Source organism: Thunnus maccoyii, chromosome 5 (assembly GCF_910596095.1).
Source record: "Thunnus maccoyii chromosome 5, fThuMac1.1, whole genome shotgun sequence".
In the NCBI taxonomy this organism is placed as follows: Eukaryota; Metazoa; Chordata; class Actinopteri; order Scombriformes; family Scombridae; genus Thunnus; species Thunnus maccoyii.
The window spans coordinates 8,358,743-8,377,972 of NC_056537.1; the positions used below are offsets into that span (position 1 = coordinate 8,358,743).

The 19,230-nt window shown below is 40.0% G+C and overlaps 1 protein-coding gene across 1 annotated transcript; it reads left to right on the forward strand.

Annotated features, from left to right (window-relative positions):
* Nucleotides 1–16,702, forward strand: ticrr (TopBP1-interacting, checkpoint, and replication regulator). The gene is made up of 21 exons (XM_042411992.1): nucleotides 1–1,047; nucleotides 1,818–2,055; nucleotides 2,766–3,001; nucleotides 3,579–3,813; nucleotides 4,594–4,732; nucleotides 4,918–5,042; nucleotides 5,253–5,456; nucleotides 5,644–5,789; nucleotides 6,069–6,169; nucleotides 6,403–6,496; nucleotides 6,927–7,009; nucleotides 7,796–8,026; nucleotides 8,253–8,340; nucleotides 8,499–8,571; nucleotides 9,113–9,244; nucleotides 9,447–9,537; nucleotides 9,679–9,737; nucleotides 10,273–10,550; nucleotides 10,919–13,169; nucleotides 13,577–13,705; nucleotides 15,662–16,702. The coding sequence occupies exons 1-21, from the start codon at nucleotides 373–375 to the stop codon at nucleotides 15,775–15,777; spliced, it is 5,724 nt and encodes a 1,907-aa protein (XP_042267926.1). The 5' UTR covers nucleotides 1–372; the 3' UTR covers nucleotides 15,778–16,702.
* Nucleotides 16,703–19,230: the final 2,528 nt, after the last annotated feature.

The window sequence follows — 19,230 nt, forward strand, 5'->3', positions numbered from 1 at the left end:
GGAGCGCGAACGGTTAAGGGAATAGCAGCTACGAGAAAATGGCGAGCACAGAAGAGTTTAGGTACGCGAATAGCGCTGTTTTAAAACTCTAAGAAGTCTTAATAATAGCCAAATAAGCTCGGGCGTGTTTCTTTACTTCCGTAGGTGTCAAGTTATTTCAAACAACGGCAAGCGTTCAACTTATGTCACACTAACTGAAGCTAATCAGGGTTAGCCTAGAAACATGAAGATAGCTAATGCCAGCTGCTGTAAATGGCGTCTCTGTGCCAACACACAATGAACGACCCGTTGGCAGGTCAGCATATTTACTTGGCTAATGAATCAATTTGATCAAGGCTGACCTGTTTTCATGGCTTATCGTTGAGGAACGGCATGGCTTTACACAACTTGGTCTTTGTTATCGATGTGGATTTTGGAGATCACGAGTCAGTCGACCAGCTGGAAGTCAGAAACCATCTCTTGAAACGAGGAATACTACAAATTCTGCTGCATTTCGGTTACAAGTATGGATTTGAGAAAGTGCGCTGGGGTTATAAATTCTTCCAATGTAAGACTGGCCGCAATGCCAGCCTCATATCAAGGGGATCAGACTTCAAGGAGCTTCTCCACAAAACGTTTGAGGACTTCGAAATAGAGTTTGACTCCAAGTTTGACATAAAGGATAAACTACGCAGTTCTCAGCTGAAGCAGCGATCCAATCAATCTGCTTCAGTCCAAAACGCACTCAAAGAAACCTTGCTGGACTTCCAGTGGGACAGACCAGACATCACTTCTCCCACTAAACTTTCCCTGAGGCCCAGAAAGTCGAGCCGGCCTGGAAAGCCCAGTGTTTCACAGGAGGATGATTTGTCAAGCAATGGGAGGAATGTGGTGTTTATTGTGTCAGAGTGTCCACGGACATGGTCACAACTTGTGGACTACCTCTCTTTGAGAAACCATGGCGTGCATTCAGATGTATCAGAGCACGTTATATCCAGGGGTCTTCACGACATGCTGGTTCAGCGACAGGTTGTGCTGCACTGGATTGACAGCAGATCACATGTACAGGTGAGTAAATCATGTAGTACTGTAGCATTCAAGAGAATATTATCATAAGCCACTTACAAAAAAAAAAACGAGCAAAACATGGACAAAGAACTTCATGAAGTATTTGTTTTACATAATGTAGTCAAAGAAGTTAACAAAACTGCATAATCTAACTATAACACAGCTATAAAGACTAGAAAAACATATTTTCAAGTGTATCACAGTATATACAGGCCACTGACATACCATTAGGGCTGAAAATAAGAACTATTTTCATTGTCATAAATCATGTCGATTATTTTCTCGATTAATTGATTAGTCGTTTGGTCTATAAATGTCAGGAATGGTGAAAAAATGTTAATCACTGTCACTGAAAGCCAAGAAAATATTCACATTTAAAAAGCTGAAACGACTACATACCATATATCCCAGCTCTAAACTACACATCATCTACTCCAGTATCCACTATGCCAAGTAACCCACTATGTAGAGTTTAGTTTTTATTCTGAGTAAAAGCCCAGAGAAATTGGTCACTTTTTTTGAAACCCACTGTGTGGGTGTAAAGAGTCAGTTTACTACCTGTGTAGCAGCAATGGGATCATCAGCGCTTGTGATAAATGGTATGTAGATGTTTTAAACAGCTGCACATGTCAAGACATTTAACCAAACTTAAGTCAGACTCTTTACTTTGTAACCAGTTGGTGTGAAGTTTAGAAAGGTTATAAACATCAAAGTATTGCTTGTTTCAATCTCTTTTACACAAGCAACTCTGACCGTTTGTCTTATTGCAGGTCATGAAGTGTGAGGACCATCTCGGCTCCAACAAGCTGTCTGAGGTTCTGGCACAGTTGGGTGGCAAAGTGATCCCAATGGTTGCCCTGCTAAACCTCTGCTGCACCCAGAAGTCAGACTCAGGCTTCAGGAGAGAGACTTTTGCTTTCAGGTCCAGCATTGGATACCTGCTGTCATCTGAAAGGCTGCACCGCCTGGCTTTTCCTGTCACAAGGGGAGTGTTGCAGTTGGGGCAAGGTTTGTAACATTCAAAGGAACATTTATTAACATTTGGTACAATTAGACACACATGACTCTCATGTATCAGCATTACATTCAGGTCACAGAGGTAACCACTGGTTTCTCTAAAAGATTTTTAACTGGTGATGTTTGAATAACTCATAAGGTCATTTAAAAACACTTGCCGTTGTTCTGAAGGTATTTCCAGAATCCCTATCTGAATATAAAAAACATTATGTCCTCTGAATGATGAAAAAAAACATTTTAAGTCTGTCTCTTGTACCTCTGTTTCTGAATCACAACAAAGATGTCGAATGTATGCCAACACGTGAGAGACACAAACTGTTGCTAGACTCAAAAATACTTGAAAAAGTCCAGCTTTTATAACTGTTCATGTGATCTGTAGTTTAAATACTATTATAAAATAATCATGAGACATTATAATGCATGTCCTTATTGTCTTTTCTATGTAATTTTTATATTTGCAGTTATTTATTAAACAGTGTAAAACAAATACACATACAGATGTGAAAAACAAGAACATGGGGCTTTATATAAATATCTCATGTCAGTGGTAACAAAAAAAAAAATAAAGATGATAGATGCATCAAAATTGGATAACATGAGCAAAACACAAAATGGAAAAACAAGGGAAGTAAAGCACATTAAACCTAGTGTTGGCAGAATGAAGAGCCGTTATTCACTTGTGTTACTCTTCACCCACCCAGGCGATATGACACAGAGCTGCGCCGTTATGGTAGAGCCAGTGTCTCGCAGACAGAGGCTTCTCTCAGAGTCGGTGGAAGTGTGTCTGAAAGGAGTGCTTCAGGGCTGGGACGCCTCATCACTGACACAGACCTCCACAGAGTCATGGGTGCTCCAGTGCTCCAGCAGTAGCAGTGAGCAGGGAGCTACTGCCTTCCAGCATCTCCTAATGGAGCTCTCTACTCACGCTCTGTACATGGTGAGACGTCCAAACACAACAACAGTGCTAATTTTACACAAGATCCACCCACTAACAACATAATAGTTAAAAACAAAGGGTGTTGGTAATGTCCTTTGCATTTTCTGAAACTTTTTTTTTTTCAGATGTCATAAATATTAATAGTAGATGTTAGATTTTTGTGTCTGTCCCTCAGAATCAGGGGTTTTGCGTTGGCATTCAAATGCATTTCTGAAAAGGCACATATGTTTTCCCACTTAGGAAAACAGGCAGCACTCTCTTCCAAACATGGAAAGTAGACACGGCAGGTTGAAGGACAGATGGTACACCGAAAAAACATCTTTCAACAAGTTTTTCTCAATAACTTTTAATTGCACCGAATGTCTAAAATTTATGGTAGTGTGACTAGAAGTAGATTGTTCCTTAAATCAAAGATTTTACATGCAGTAGCTCAGTGGATTACTGCATCATTTACACAAATACACAAGGTCCTGTTTTTAATCCTCCCTCTTTTAAGATCTTTTGTGTTGTGATGGTTCTGCACATTTACTGATTCACTTCTGCTGCTTTTTTTTCCATCTTTTGGCCATTCCTCCAGTTTGCTGAGGTGAGAGACAGCGGTCTGGTGTCCTCGGCCGTCCTCTCCCCCTTGTCACACTTCACAGCTCTGCTCACCGTTCTCCAGCCTCAGATCACTCAGAACGACCAGCTCCTCACCACCGAAATCGTCGCCCCCGCCAAAGCTGAAAGCTCCTCCGATTTGCCAGATGTTGTGAGCAGCGTTCTGGGAGTAGTGTACGACATCATGGAGGAGGATGGTGACGGTATTGATGGTAAGGATAGAATTGTAATAATCAGGGTTCAGAATGCCAACCACATGACTCTGCCACCAAAGACAAAAGTATATGTTATCAAAAGGTCTGAGGGTAGGATATCAGAAACATTAATAGCTGTTCTGAACAGCCACACTTGAAGCCTGCCGTCTTAGAGAGGGAGAAGACACAATATTCTCTAAATATGGAGATAACCGCACACATTTTCAGACCGTCTCTCCTGGAACGCTTTCATAGAGTTAGGAACTCAGCCTGGTCCTCTGTTCCAAACCATGCACTGAGCTTGGCGTTGGTTTCAGTTAATTTGGTTTAATAAAAACACAGACAGAAACTAAACCAAAATTCTTCAGGGATGAGGTTTGTGATTCATTGTCCATGACAGTCTCAACAAAAGAGTTCCTCACTATCAGCACTATATCAAATTTCTTTTGATATTCTGTGTTTTATGTGTCTTCTTCCCTTTTCCTCCCTTGTCTCCATCTGTTCTCTCTGGCATCTGCCCTTGGACATGCTTATATTAGATAAGACTGGCCTTCTTGATGTTAGCCAGTTAATATGACAAACGACAACCTATGACTGCGACCACGACAACTGTTTTTCATTTCACATATTCACTCACATATTCATGTTCCTCGTCTATGTGTGTGCCTTATTGAAATTGCAAGTAAGACACCAAAACTACTACTTGTTAGATGGTGGCACACTGCTTTGTTTTATTTTTTTAAATGTGCCGTATTGTATTGCCAGCTATTTATTGCTTTTTTTTGCTTTATTCCTCAGACCAGCCAGACAATCATCCTGTTCCAGAGTGGGCCCAGCAGGAAGTCAGTCATTGTCCGCTGACAACAGGTGTCTTGGAGAGTTGGTTCCCTCAGTCAGATCAGTCAGGAGTGAGCTCCCATTTAATGGAGTCATTCAGGTACGGGGAACTCTAATTTCACAATCTTTTCTTATTGATGACGACTATATTGTACATAGCAAGAGTTAAATAAAGGTTTACAAACAAGAATAATAAAAGGAAACCTACTGTATAACATACTCAATCTTGGTACAAATAGGTGACTGCTATTGTCCTGTTGTTGTATTTCTTATATTGTTGAGCAGGTTGCTGCATGCAGCGCCAGAGCAGAGAGAAGAGGAGGAGTCTGTCTTACAGCAGGAGCTGATCAGTGACCTGTCTGAACTGTATCAGACGTCCCAGGGTGCAAACAACAAGAGGGGCAAGAAACGTAAGAAAGTTTAATGCATATTTCAGTTTTTCTATGATGGTATGACATTCAGAAAAGTATGGACAACCTTTAAGGCAACAATAAAGTTAACTTTTTTTTAATTGTGAGAGAATGGGAGAAAAACATTCCTGTATTACCTTGTCAAAATAACTTGAGGGAGAGCAGCACATGTTAATTTTCTTGGTGTCATTTTCCTTCTTCCGTCTGCAGGTGGCGCCCAACGCACTCCAGTGAAACAGAAGATGAAGACGATGAGCCGCTCCTTGCAGATGCTGAATGTGGCGCGGCTCAACGTGAAAGCCCAAAAGAACCAGGCTGAGGCTGAGCAGCAGGGGGTGGAGGTCAAGGGTCCAGACAGACAGGGGAAGAGACGGTCAAGTGACAGAAACAAACCTGGAGGAGCCAACACCATCTGTGAGTGTCCCTGTCAAAACGTCATAACACTACTATGTGTCTGACTTTCAACTCCAAGGAGGCACATAGAAGCTAGTTTTGTTATGCGCAAAAATAAAAATCTACATTATGTTTATTGATAAAGTGAGTAATTCATGAATTTGAATAAAGTAACAACTCAAATAATGCATCTTCTCCCTTCGCCCAGGTTTCACCAGTGAGGCAGAGCTGCTGTCTCATCTGAAATCCAGTTATGAGAAGACCGTGGCAGAGAGAGACTCGTCCCTCCTCACTGATGTCCAGCAGCTCCTGTCTGCTGTGAAAACCTTCCTTGTGGCAGAATCCGACCTGGAGGTGAAACACATATATCTTTACATGTATTTTAAGATATGTCCTTTAAGCAGGTTATTCGTATTTAATGATGGGTTAATTGATAGATGGTTATTCTATACAATTGTAGATGAAATATATTGTGATTTCAATTGTCCATAAATGTCAGTTGGTACATTTTTGTAGACGGCCAGATTGTAGAATCAGGAGAATTTATTTCATTAAACAAAATACATTAAAGCCCGATAGAACAATTGGATTGTGATTAATTTACATGTGTAACATTTGATGTTTGCTTTGCAGGTGAAGACTTCACTGTTCGTCCAGCAGCACCTCCTGAAGACCAGCAAATCAATCAGGCAGCTCTACGGCACAGCTGCTGATGTTGAGAGCAAAGTCAGAGAGTGAGTGCTTTCTATTTCTGTGGGTTATCTTGTTTTGAGTCAGCAAAACACATCAAACTGTATGGATCAGCCACTTAAACCCCTGGCTCTCTCCCAGATGTAAAACATGTGCTTGTGTGTAGACGTTCATGTGTGGCTGGTCAATCCTGATAAATGAAGGTTAATAAAGTCATTTTACTCCACAGTTGAGTCGGTTATATTTAGGTGTCAGTAACACAAGTTGTCTCCTGTAGGTGCCAGCTTCAGGCGTTGTTAAGGTTGGAGTTGTGCAGACTGTTCTCCTCAGAGCAGACTGACTCACTGGATGCTGATCAAATGGCAGAGGAGGTAGGATACTCACTATTGATTACTACTTGGTGCAATTGTATTTTTCTTTTGTAACGGCAAAGATCAGGAAAGTAACTAATAGTTTTCCTCTTAAAGTTGGCACTGTCACTCTTCTGCAAGCCACACTGTGAAAAAAGGTTGTTTTCAGACAAAGATGCTCTTGGAAACTGTATTTAGCTGGTTGTTGTTGTGCATTTTCTTAGACTGAGACAGTAAACAAAATGGAACTTTTGTTTACTTGTTTGAATGGAAACTGACCATATTAAATTGATTCCCTCAGTAAATCACCATAAACTAATACCTGGTAGATTTTATTGAAAGATTCCAACATTTAATATATTTTTATTTACAACTTGAAAGCGGTTTATGTCTGTTTTGATCTCCATTGACTGCACAATAGAAAAACAAACAAATGTCTCCTGTTCCTCAGGTGGCTGAAATGCTCAGGATTATCTCCCTAACGAAAGACCCAGTTTGCCTAGCAAGGTTCCTTCAAGACGAGGTCCTCCCAGGGTAAGTGTTTTAGGCTGCAGGAATGTGATCTTTTTTTCTTTTTTTTTTCCGAGTTTCCTGCAGTGTTAACCTAATTTGCCAACACACCTTGCTGCATGATTGCTTTAAATCTTTTACTGATGCTAGCAGCATGGCTCTAGGGATGGTAATGTCAGCTGGTCGGTCTGTTTTGTTGGTCAGTCAGTTCACCACTTTGGTCCAGATTAAAATATATTTCAACAACTATTCGATTGGTCACCATGAAGTTTTCTACAGACGTTTGTAGCTCCCAGACAATCTTAATAACTTAAGTGATTCCCTGACTTTGTCTATACAGTATCTCCACCATGAGGTTGACATTTGTGCCTTTGTGTGAAATGTCTCAACAGTCTCAATAGGATTGCTATGAAATTTGGTGTTGACATTCATGTTCTCCTCAGTATGAATTGTAGTGAAGTTTGGTGGTGCCTTAACTTTTCATCTAGCACCATCATGAGGTCAGACTGGTTCATGACTAAATACTAATTCTCACCAATTCTGTACTTTGTGTTTATTGCAAACTAGCAAAGCTAACACAGTTAACTAAGATGTATGTTAGATTGCTGTTGTTGGCATTCAGCTCAAATCACTGCTGTGCCTAATGCAGCCTCACTGAGCCACAAGCATGGCTGTAGGCTCTTAGTCTTGTTACAAACAAAACCGATGAAAAATGCCAAGTTTGAATGCCAACTTTGTGCATCTCAGCCTCCGTATTGAATTGTAATTGGAAACACTGATTTTAACAAAAGCCTTTCTGTGTCATGCCAGGTTCCTGACAGCTGTCCCCAGGGTGCTTGCAGATATTTACCACAGTCTGGGCACTCAGCTCCCTGAGGCCTTGGTGGCTGTTCTGCCAGCTGACTTCTTCAGTGACGAGTCAGTTGCCAAGGACAGCGTTTCTCCTTCGGCCTCCTCACCTCCCCTTTCCACACACAGCCTGGTTTCAGATGGCAGAGATCGCCTGCAGGACCTGCGAAATCGCTCAGCCAACAAGAGGAGGTGAGGGGAGGCTGCATGTTAGCTGAAAAGACACTGTTTTTGGTTGGAATTGAAAACGATGAGATACTACAACAACATGTGACATTTAAGTGAAGATGATGACAATTGTTGCTCATTGAATGTTTGCTTTCTCATTGGATTAATAGCAATTATATGATGAAGCCATGATCCATAAATTTGGAAGGAACATGTGCAAGATTTAAGGATTTGTCTTTTTTTTTTTCAGGAGTGGGATGCTGACTCGTCATCGCAGTATGACTGAATCATCACAGAGTCTACGTCAAATAGAGATGCCTAAAAAGACTACAAGAGCTGTAAGATAATTAAACACTCTCGATATCTCATTGGGGTTACAATTAAACCTAATGTTTGCATTTTAACCTGCTTAGCATTATCCAAACAGCATGTCAGCTGTTTTAAAATTGTTCTCTTATCCAGTTTGTCTCACCTGATTTATTGTGTTTTTCATTAGTCAAAATCAAAGGTCTGTGTTGCTTTGGAGAAACATGTTGAAGAGCCACAACCTCAGAAACAAGAAACACAAGGTATGTTCTGTTTTATATCTAACTTGATCAAATCCCCAGGACTAAACCTTTGGCTACTCCACACAAAATCTACTTTTTGAACATAAAAATTTGCCTCCGTTGGTTAAAAGTTTGTAGTTTCCTCCTTAATTAAGAACACTGACTGCGGTCAGCTTGAATTGATTTGATTGGTTTCATCCACAGAAAACTTAAACCACTCCCCTGCTGTTGATTGGTTTGCTCAGTATGTTTTAATTACTCATAGATCTGTCAATATGTGGCTAAATATACTACTTCTGATGGCCCTTTGAAGAGGGAAAGACTTTGTAACTGACTGAATTCAAACTGACCTCAGCTTCTCTGCAACAAAGTAGCAAACTACAAACTCTTTTAGGGAGGAGAGTCATACTCTAAAGATAGATTTTGGGTGGAGTATTACATAATACCAATGTGACACTTTGAAATTCGTTTAAAGCAAAAGCCTGCATGAGGAATAGTGCAGTAGGCATCACCATGTTGACACGAGAGTCCTAAATAGAGACCTTGTTCTGATTGTCCACAGAGGTCACCAAGGTGAGGAGAAACCTGTTCAACCAAGAGATTGTTTCCCCCTCGAAGAAAGCCAAGCTGCCGAGGAGCCAGTCTGTGTCTGCCGTGGAAGGATTGAAACGCAAGCGATCACATGAGTCTGAAGGTAAAAACAGTCATTATTGTGAGTTAATTTAAATAAAAACTGTAGTAAATGAAGGAATGAAAGCTAACAAGACAACCTTGATATTCAAGTAATCCCGACTAGATTAACAGAAAGAAAGAAGCTTGGTGTATTTTCTTTATGGTAGGAGTTTATATTTCGCCACACATCCGTTTCAGTTACCTTGATATTTTCTCCTTTTCAGAGAGACACAAACTTATAACAAAGAAAGTGTGTGAAACACCCGTCCACAAACAAGTGTCCAGTCGGCTCCTCTATCGGCAGAAAATGGGAAGGTATGTTTATTCATGAATAGCTTTCCTTATTGATTTATTGAGGTATTTACTCACATTCCTCTAAGATATTTGTTGTATTATCTGCAATTGCTGACTACTGTAAATTAGGTATATTTACTGTTTTTGACGATCATTTTTCAGGAGATCTGTCCCAACTGAGGACTGCATTGTGGAAGAATCCCCAGTAAAACCTGCAGAAGGTATCCACCACACAAAATATATACATGAATGTATTGATTATAATCTGTATTTGTCTTTTTTTATGAGTACACAAGAAAAATAGGTGTTTTCTTTTTGAAATGAAGTAATCAGAGATACAAGCACAGCAGCAGTCAGTACTACAGTATTGATTTATTTACAGTGTAATTAATTTTATACAAAATTGCCTAGAAAATATATTTCTCTTAATAAAATATCTCACATTATTTTAAAAACTTAATCCTGCTTGAAACAAATTGGCTTCATGAAATATATTTCTTCAAAAAAAAAAAAACAGCATTTAACATTTCTAGATGCTTTTCAATTTTTATTTTGAATGACTCGACACTGGTTTATTGCAATTAGAAAACATTTTATAGTTTTTTATTCCCTTTGACATTTTGACTATTTGATTTCAGACAAAGGTTGAAATTTTATACAATTCAAGTACCTGCCTGTAACTTAGTAACCTTTATAAATGTGTTGAACGATATGAAGGTGATTTATAGCCTGTCTCTTGTTTTGTTTTTGTTGCAGACCTAAGAAGGAGCCCAAGGATAAAGAAGTTTGCTCGAAGACACTCAAACATCTTCTATTCAAGTTCTCAACCTCGCTCCCGCAACCTGGAAAGGGCTCTCTCTGCGTCCCAGCTCACTCTCAGCGAAAGTAAAATCAGCAGCGTTGATGTAAAAACTGTTCGGTCTCCCATGCGACTTCTTTTTGGGGCGGCTGCTTCTCCCGGTCGTCCTTCTACCTCCGTAGAGTCGACGAGGGCCACCAGGACACGGTTGTCCACAGACTCTAGTGTCTTTGAGGTGAGTTCTTCATTTCATAATGTAGTTTATTCAACACATGACATGTAGCGGTACTTAATACGATTTCTTCCTCATTTTGTAAAAACAAGTGCAGAGTGGATTCTTTCATTTTCATAATTTAATTTTCCTTCATGGGCCGTTAAAACCTCAATTTAATTACAGTATCTATGCGTTCATTCTTCCATCTTCTCATCATTATAATATGCTTAACTATTCCCTTGACTAAGTTATGTGATTTTCCTGGATACTAATACTAAAAAAGAATTACAGTAAGTGTTTGTACTGTACAAGGATACATTTTAAAATATGTATCTGTGTTGAACCTGAGTTGAATTTAAGTACTTTATTTTGTTTATTTTATTTTACAGAGTCCAAACAAAACACCAACAAAGTCACCTGGCAAACGTGGACGAGCCTTTCATGGAAACACAACACCCAGGACTCCCAGAACCCCCAGAACCCCAGGAACCCCTAAAACCCCACCTTCATCCAGGATGCATGTTCTCTCTGTTGCAGAGAGCCCTGTCGCAGGAAGCTCTCGTGAGCTTGGTATGGCTTTGAGAGGCAGTCCTTTCAGATCTCCAGCCAGAAAGACTCTCGTGGTAGCGACACCTACTAAGCTAAGTCCTTTGGGGAACTCGCTGAAGGGTATTCTCAGGACTCCGGTGAAGGCTGTGGTTGAATGCAGCTCTTCATCTGGATCACATTTACTCAACAGCCCAGTGTCCAGGACTCCCAAAAAGAGTGTCACATGGTCTCCATCGCCACGAAAATGTAGAATGGCAGACAACATTGTTAATTTCAAGGTGCCAGAGTCGCCGCACATTGCATCTCGCAGTTCTCCAAGACTGCTGAAGACAACTAACAAGTTCAGCAGTCCTGTCAAAAGCAGCAACAGCAGAACTGACATTTTCAAGACCCCAGAAAAGACATCTCCGACAGGGCGTAACTTTTCTTGTCAAGTAACCCTGTTAAAGCTTTCAGAAAATGTAAATAGTGTTTTTTTGACACCGGAAAAAAATCTGAGGTCTTCGGAAAGACTTGACAGCAGGATGAAAGCACCTTTAAAAGACAATAAAAGTGACAATCTACTAGAAATGCCTCCTTCACAATCCACCCCACCTCTAGACTACCACAACAATACAGCTCAAACCAAGACTCCCAGTCCTACTCACCAAATGATTACTCGCTCTGGACGAACTCCAGGCAAAAGTTCAAACATTGCTTCCCCATGTAAGCTGTTATTTAAACCAGTAGGAGGTAGTACAGTTTCAGAAGGATCAGATAGTTCACTTAAGTCTCCAGCAAAGTCCCCGACAAGAACGAGGTCTGCTCAAGGTGTTAAAACCACCAGACATAACTTAAGATCCCAGTCTAATGAGAACGCTTCCTCCAAACTAAACACAGAATGCAACTTTGCTGAGAACTGCGACCTTGTGGAAAAGCACAAGTGGTCAGACACAATAGAAGAAGTACAGGCTGAACCTTCGCAAAACTCTGAAACCGACTCGAGTTCCAATACAGACTCACAGCAGTTTAACTCCTCACATTTCAACTCCGCCTCCACGGACGACGACAGTATGGACATTGTTGATGCTGCAGTTGTAAAGACGCAGTTTAGTGGAGGGCTCAAGATGAATATCAGCTTTTCACGGAAGCCTTCAAAGTCCAGTGAAGACTTCTTGTCAGACGTAGCTTCTCCTAAACCACGTGCGCCACAACAAGGCACACCCGGGCGAAGCTACGGCTTCCGGCAGACCCCTGACCGCCAACAGAGGGAGGCTGCCGCTCGTTTGGGGTACGCTAACGATTCTCCTCGATTTTCAACCCCTAGAGGCCCCTCCAAACTAAGTCGACAAAAGTGTATGGGTACACCGAACCCTCTGTCTTATCAAGTAGAAATGGAAATGCAAACATCGGGACTGCCCAAACTCAAAATCAAACGCACAGACTCCATGAACGCAGGTGATTTGGTCACTGATGGTCCTCGATCGGGAACTCAGAGCCCTTTAGTTGGTGTGAAACCTTCTCAGCTGGAAAGTCCTTTGGCTTTGTTCTCTAAACATAGAGATCCTGGTTGTGTCTCGCCATCCATCTGTACTCATGTCACCCCAGCCAAGAGCACGCCTGGAAAAGGTGGAAGCGTCCAAACTTACATTTGCCAGTCTTACACGCCTACACACCATCCAGCGGGAACCATGTCTCCTGTGACTGCAGAGATCATCCCCCTGACCCCTTCACCTCAGAGCGTAGGAAAAGTGACCCCAGACAACCTCAACAGCTGGCCTCGGAGGAAAAGAGCCCAGATCGGTGTGGTTGGAGGAAAGGATCGCGGCCTGAAGGGGGAGCCGCTGCTGGAGGAGCTCCTGGAGGAAGCTGAGCTTGGTGTTAGCAGGTTACAAGACACAGAGGACACCGATGAGCCCTCAAGCAACAGAGCTGCAGTTTTAGCTTTGACTTCCAAACAGTCGCCTCCAGTCGGAGCAGATGCATCTCCTCTCTCTCCGCGGGAAGACTTGTACTGGATAGAGAAGCTAGCTCAGCAGGCTGACTGCACTCATCCTCAGACAGCTGAAGAAGAAATGATGTGGACAGCTGGAAATGGAGACGTCAAGTCAAGTAAGCTGATGATTGACAACACAAGTTCACAACACAACTCTGTAACACAACTAGAGTCTTAACAAGCTTTAAAATGAGAGATTTAGGATTACAACGAAGAATTGTTTCATTGTTGACCTAAAACTGTTTTAGATTATAAACAGTGAGTGTATAAAACAAAATAAAGCCAGCAAATATTCACAGCTTCATTGTAAATGTTGACCAATTTAAATTCTGATCAATTATCTTCCTAACAATTGACTGAATGTGGTATCCTTGCACAAAAACAATATTACTGTATTATAAAAATGATCCAATGAACACGGTTTTTAAGAGATTTAATGATAAATACAAACCTTTTTAACCTTTTTAACAGTGTGCTGCAAGTTGCAGTAATTTAATCAGAGCTGTCTTCTACATTTTGACAGTTGCAACTCCTCCCAGCTCTAAAGTGAGGAAACCGGTGACAGCGAGCGGGATTTTGGCCCTTACTCACTCTCCGATGTTGTTCAAGGGCAGAACAGGCTCTGCTGGCAAGAGAACTCCACACTTTAAAGGTAAGAAGTTCAGTGTTTGTGGTGTTTTCATATTTGACAGTTCATTAAAAGCACAGTCTGTCTCCCAAATGTCAATAAACAAATCTTCACATCCACAATATTAAAATGGGACTTGTGGGATATCACTAGACACCCAACTAAAAAGTTATTCAGGTTTATGTATATTCATTATGTGTATATATATCAGTGAAATATCAGTAATATTATAAATGTTGTGGTAAAACAGGTGTATTACTACTTTTTTTCAATTACTGTTAGCTGGGAAACGTACTATATACAAGTCAAACTCTATACACGGTGTTGCCAACTTAGCAACTTTTTTTTTTTAAGCAGCTAGCGACAAATCTAGCAACTTTTGGGTCAGACCTGAACTACTTTCCTGAGAGAGTCTTGCCCATATTTTTCATTGAATGATCACTAATGTAGCCGTGGCTCTCTGGACTGACTGTGTTCAGACTGATCCCCACTGTTTGACCGGTTAATTCCTTCTCCTTTGTTTTTATTCTAAATTTTTTAACTTGACTATTCAATTTTGATTATTTTGTTTTGTCAAAAAAGATAAAGTTAACAATAATGAATTTATTCCAGTGTCTGGATCGTCTCTCTATTCATGATACTTCAGTTTTTCAGTCGATGCAACAGCCTGCATAAAATAGTTTTTAATATTAGAGGTAGATTTAGATATTGAGGATGCTTCAAAAAATACAAAAAATGCTAATGATATAGCTAGTCAGTCAGTTTTATTTCATTTTATGTACTTTTATGTACTCTATGTACTACTATGTATGTACTACTTTCTTTTAAATTTTGTAAATATAATTGCGTTATGATGTCACCAATATACAGATTAACATGTGACATCATCCAACAACTTTTCGAGCCGGCTTTAGCTACTTCCTACTGAAAATAGTTGGCAACGATTTATAAGGTCAAAATTCAGCATTTATATTACCAAAGCAGGAAACTGGCTGGTGAATGCCAGAACCTGACTGGCTCTTTGCCAACCTGCCAAAACAAAACCCAATAAAGGAAAATGAAGTGTATATTCTGAGAATACACTTCACACAAAAGTATTCTGAAAAATTCAGAAGACACTAGATGGACAAAAGTATATGGACACAGTACAGTTTGGAGAGCATCCTTTCCTGCTTCATTATGAGCGTCGCTGCACACAAAACCAGCCCATGAGGAAATGTTTCCCAGTTTGGTTTGGAAGAGTTCGACTGTCCTGCACAGAGCTCTGACCTCACCTCCTTCCAACACCTTTCAGTGTTTCTCCTGGAATTTGTTTCAGGCCTGGTGATACGTACCAAAAAAAAACCCTAAAGGGACGAGGCACATGGGATGGCATATTTGCACAGTCTGCTTCGGTCTGGTGGCGCAGCAGGCGGTCTGCAATTTATATTTGTATATTCAAGACTTAAAACAAGGTGGTCACAAGAAGAGAATGACTTAATAAGCTGCATTTATTGCATTAAAATAAGCTGCCCCTCTCCCTTTTTGGAGAAAATCATTGATATATTTGTTTGTCCGTCACCCACGTTAGAGCTTTATCTCATTTTAGGTGGTGCCGTGCTCACGTTAGCTAACCTGAATCCCATACACACTCACGCTCACTTTGCAGTAAGTTAAAGGGACTCTGATAGCGGTGGTCGCATCTAATCAAGAGTTTCGTAGGCAACCACACAAAGGTTAACTCACATTTTGGAACAGTGTCTCACAGAGGCTTCCAAACGCTATTTTATTATTGATTTCCTGAATGAAAGGATATTTGATGTTATTTTTGGCATTCAAAAAAATATTTTTTGGCCTGGTGGGGGGTTCCAGTGGCCCACCAGGCCTGTACAATTATTGGGGAAACGCTGCCTTTTGTGACGAACTAGAACACTTTTAAAAACTGACATCGCCCTAACTGTAAGTTTACTAACCTACATCTTAATTTCCTAAATGTCATAGATGAAGCTGCATCAGAGAGGAGGATGGAGGTTGATGCGGAGGTGTCTCCCTTCAGTCAGCCGATGAGACGCTCCACCACGGGGAAGACCTACAGCAGGAAGAGACTGCTTTCCTGAATCACACCATCCATCCTTTTGGCAAGCAAAGCAAAAGCAAATCAGCCCATTCTGTGTTTAACTGTGAAGCCTCCAGCCTTTCTTAGACATATTTTGTCAGCTGCGCTTTTGATGGCAGATCTGAAAAGACGTCTTTCAAGTACCGCTTCAAAGGTTTTCGCTCGATGAATGTCCCTTTCAGGCTCCTCCGTCAACACTTTTTGGCCTTGATATTCTCTCTTCTTACCAGTGGCTTTTGTTTTACTTCGGACATTTTAAGACTTATAATTTTAGGTAAGTTTCACACTGAGGTTTTAAACTCTTGAAGAGTTTCAGTTTATTAAAATGTCCTTTAATTGTTCCTATTGATGATTTTATCATTAAAAGTGTGCCATGTTTCCTGCTCGGGTCTTTCTGAAGCTAAAAATTTGGAAAATGGTCATATTATGTAATCAGCCATTTTACAATCAAGTCAGAGACTAAATGTATTGATATAAATACTATTCATGTTTATTTATTAGTTTGTTTGGTTTTTTCCTGTCATAAAATTTGCTTTTAAATAAAAGGGAAGCATTGAAAGAGGGGAGGATTTATTCAGAATGTAAATATGTTAATGTTGCCAAAGTCTTTTGTAAATATCAGTTTTCTCAATTACTTTACTGAAAATGTTTTGGGTTTTTTTGTGTGTTACTCCACTTTGCCACAATTCACAAGTGAACATTTTCTTGTGCGGTATATATATATATATTTTTGTTATTTTCCATTTCATCAAACTGTTGACACTATAAGCAATACAGTCCACACATGTCATCATTTCCCCCCCACCAGGCCACAAACAAAAAAAAACACCAACAAAAAGCAAAAGGAGCATTTTCAATTATACACAATGATTGAAGATTATGTCTTTATCAACAGTCTATTAAACTTGTTTTTTTAAATAACAGAACATCTACTCTGTCTGGCATTTTGTATTTTCCAAATATGTGGTAAAAAGTGACTGAAAATCATATAAAGTTTGTCCACAATTTTTGTTTTCCAGTGAACATTTTAATCAGATTCTCTTTGTCTTTGAGTGTGACTTTTATTATTTCCATTTATCAGCTGCCAGCAAATAAAAGGAAACCTGATACTTTCTCCTTGTATCCAACCACCTGTTCAAAGGTCGGCACTCCAAACGCACACAGCTCCTCATGAGCTGTCAGCAGGTTGGACTTTAATTACTGTTGCACATAGAAAATCACATTTTAATAACTGTCAATAACATTTTATAACCCAGTTTATTATCGTGAACTTGATTGTTTCATCAGAGCTTCTAGTTGTTTGGGAGTTAAGTTGTGCGGATACCATTATTTACTGTTAGTCATGAGATCGGCTTGGCAGTCAGGCACCAGTTGTTTGCTATATAATAAGATAAGGTGACAGAGCTCTGATGGGTGCACTGAGTTGCTCTTGAAGCCAGGAAGTGTTCCTGGTTTGGGGTCATGCAGGGCCGATTCAAGTCATTCTAGGGAATCTAATCACTCGTCACACCCTGATTACTCATCGTTTATATCCGTCCAAGATAAGTGACTTCAATAAACAATTTGCTGATGATTAAGATAATAAGTAGTAAAGGGGATACATACTTCTGTTAATATAAGTTTAATATAAGTTTTTGTACTTAATTTGCATTAATAGGTAGAGTTTTGTTTAACTTTTGTTTATCAAAGTGAAAAAAACAACTATTACATCAGCTGTTTCAGTGTTGTAAAACAATAAAGCAACTTCAAGTGTAAATGAGGTGAATATATTTTATAGGCACAGTAGATTTACAACTGAGTGGGTGTTTTTCTCAGTAACCGTCATTCACTTTTTCTCTTGCAGCCAGTTAAAGTCCAGCAGAGTAGTTCAGTATTTTCCTTTAACCAACAGGTTTGTTTCAGTCTTTGTTTCAATTATACCCCATGTGTTGTAAACTAATTCCATTTCCTGCAGAAATACAAAGTGAACTTTGACCAGAGTACTGTATGACCACTATTTCATCTTTAATCCACAGATTACTGAATTATCCTCCATAAGGAGCTCAGGCCCTGAACATAAAACAGTATGGCCTCTGTCTGATCACTGGTGACTGTCTGCAACAGCAGACTGGACAGATCTGATTACTGACCACTACCGAATTAATACAAATTAAAAGGGTGTGTTTGCTTGAAGCAAATGATAAAAATAAGACACAACAGGCCTCATGAGAGAGCAGTTTAGTATTTTTATCCTAAAACTGAGCAGTGGTGGAAAATAACGAGGCACATTTACTGTACTTGTACTTGAGTATTTCCATGATGATACTTCCACTCCACTACATTTCAGAGAGAAATATTGTACTTTCTACTCCACAATATGTATTTGCAACTAGACAACAGCAAAAGCAGTGTGTAGTCGGGGTCACATTTCAGATGTCTATGAGTTGTTAACAGCTCCACCAATTAGTGATTTTTAATAATTTAATAAAATAAAATAATTTAATTTAATAAGACCCATTCAATAAGGAAGAGATATACAGTATGATGTGAAGTTGCCATTAAAGGCTTAATAAATAAATAGGAACAAATGCCTCCAAAGTGTTTCTCCTGTTGTGAAGAAAGAGGAAATTCAGCTCAAACCACATTATATCTGCTGATGACAGGACAATGGTGTTGATGATGAAGAGTCTGTATACTGGGAGGAAGCCAGACTACTGGCAGCTTGGTGTTTGGCCCAATGTAGAAAAGACTAAAGAAATGCTAATAGACTTCAGGAGGGAAGTCTATTTACTGTGCTCATTCGAGTGCTTCTTGCATGAGGCCCAATGTTTAATATTTATTTTAGTATAAATAATCATAGCAGAAAAATGTGTATGAGATCAGTGAACTGCTACATTTGCAGGGCACTGATCCAGCTGTCTAAACAGATGTGCTGTCAATCTGAACTCAGAGTAGGCCTTTAATAAAAAAAAATAATAATAAAAACTATACCAGAGTGATAAAGCTCAGATTTTGAAAGATTCTCAAATACTTTTTTATTTTCTAAAGATACTGGTCTTGTGAATGGTGAAGGTTGCTCGGAGGTCACAGTTGACCTACTTTGTGTTAACATTTGTGATATCCAACCGAGTCACTAGGACTAAGGGACCTATAGCGGCCCCTAATCGTCCATAAGTAAAGTCAAATGAGTCGTGACGCATCGCAATGAGGAAGTTGCAGCAGCTTTTATGGTTTGAATGACTGGTTAACCTTGTGATGAGTCTCGACGCAGAGAAGGTTTACTTGTCTTTGTTGAGAGGAAAGGATGAGGGACTTCATGGTGAGTTTTCGGGCTGTGGGGTAATACAATACTGTTAGTCGGTGTGATGTGAAGCTTTCCGCTACTGCAGCCTGTCACACTGGTGTCCTTCAGCATTCACTCCACGCACCTCTCCACCACTGTCAAGCTGCCTACAATAAGGAAAGTGACTTCCTG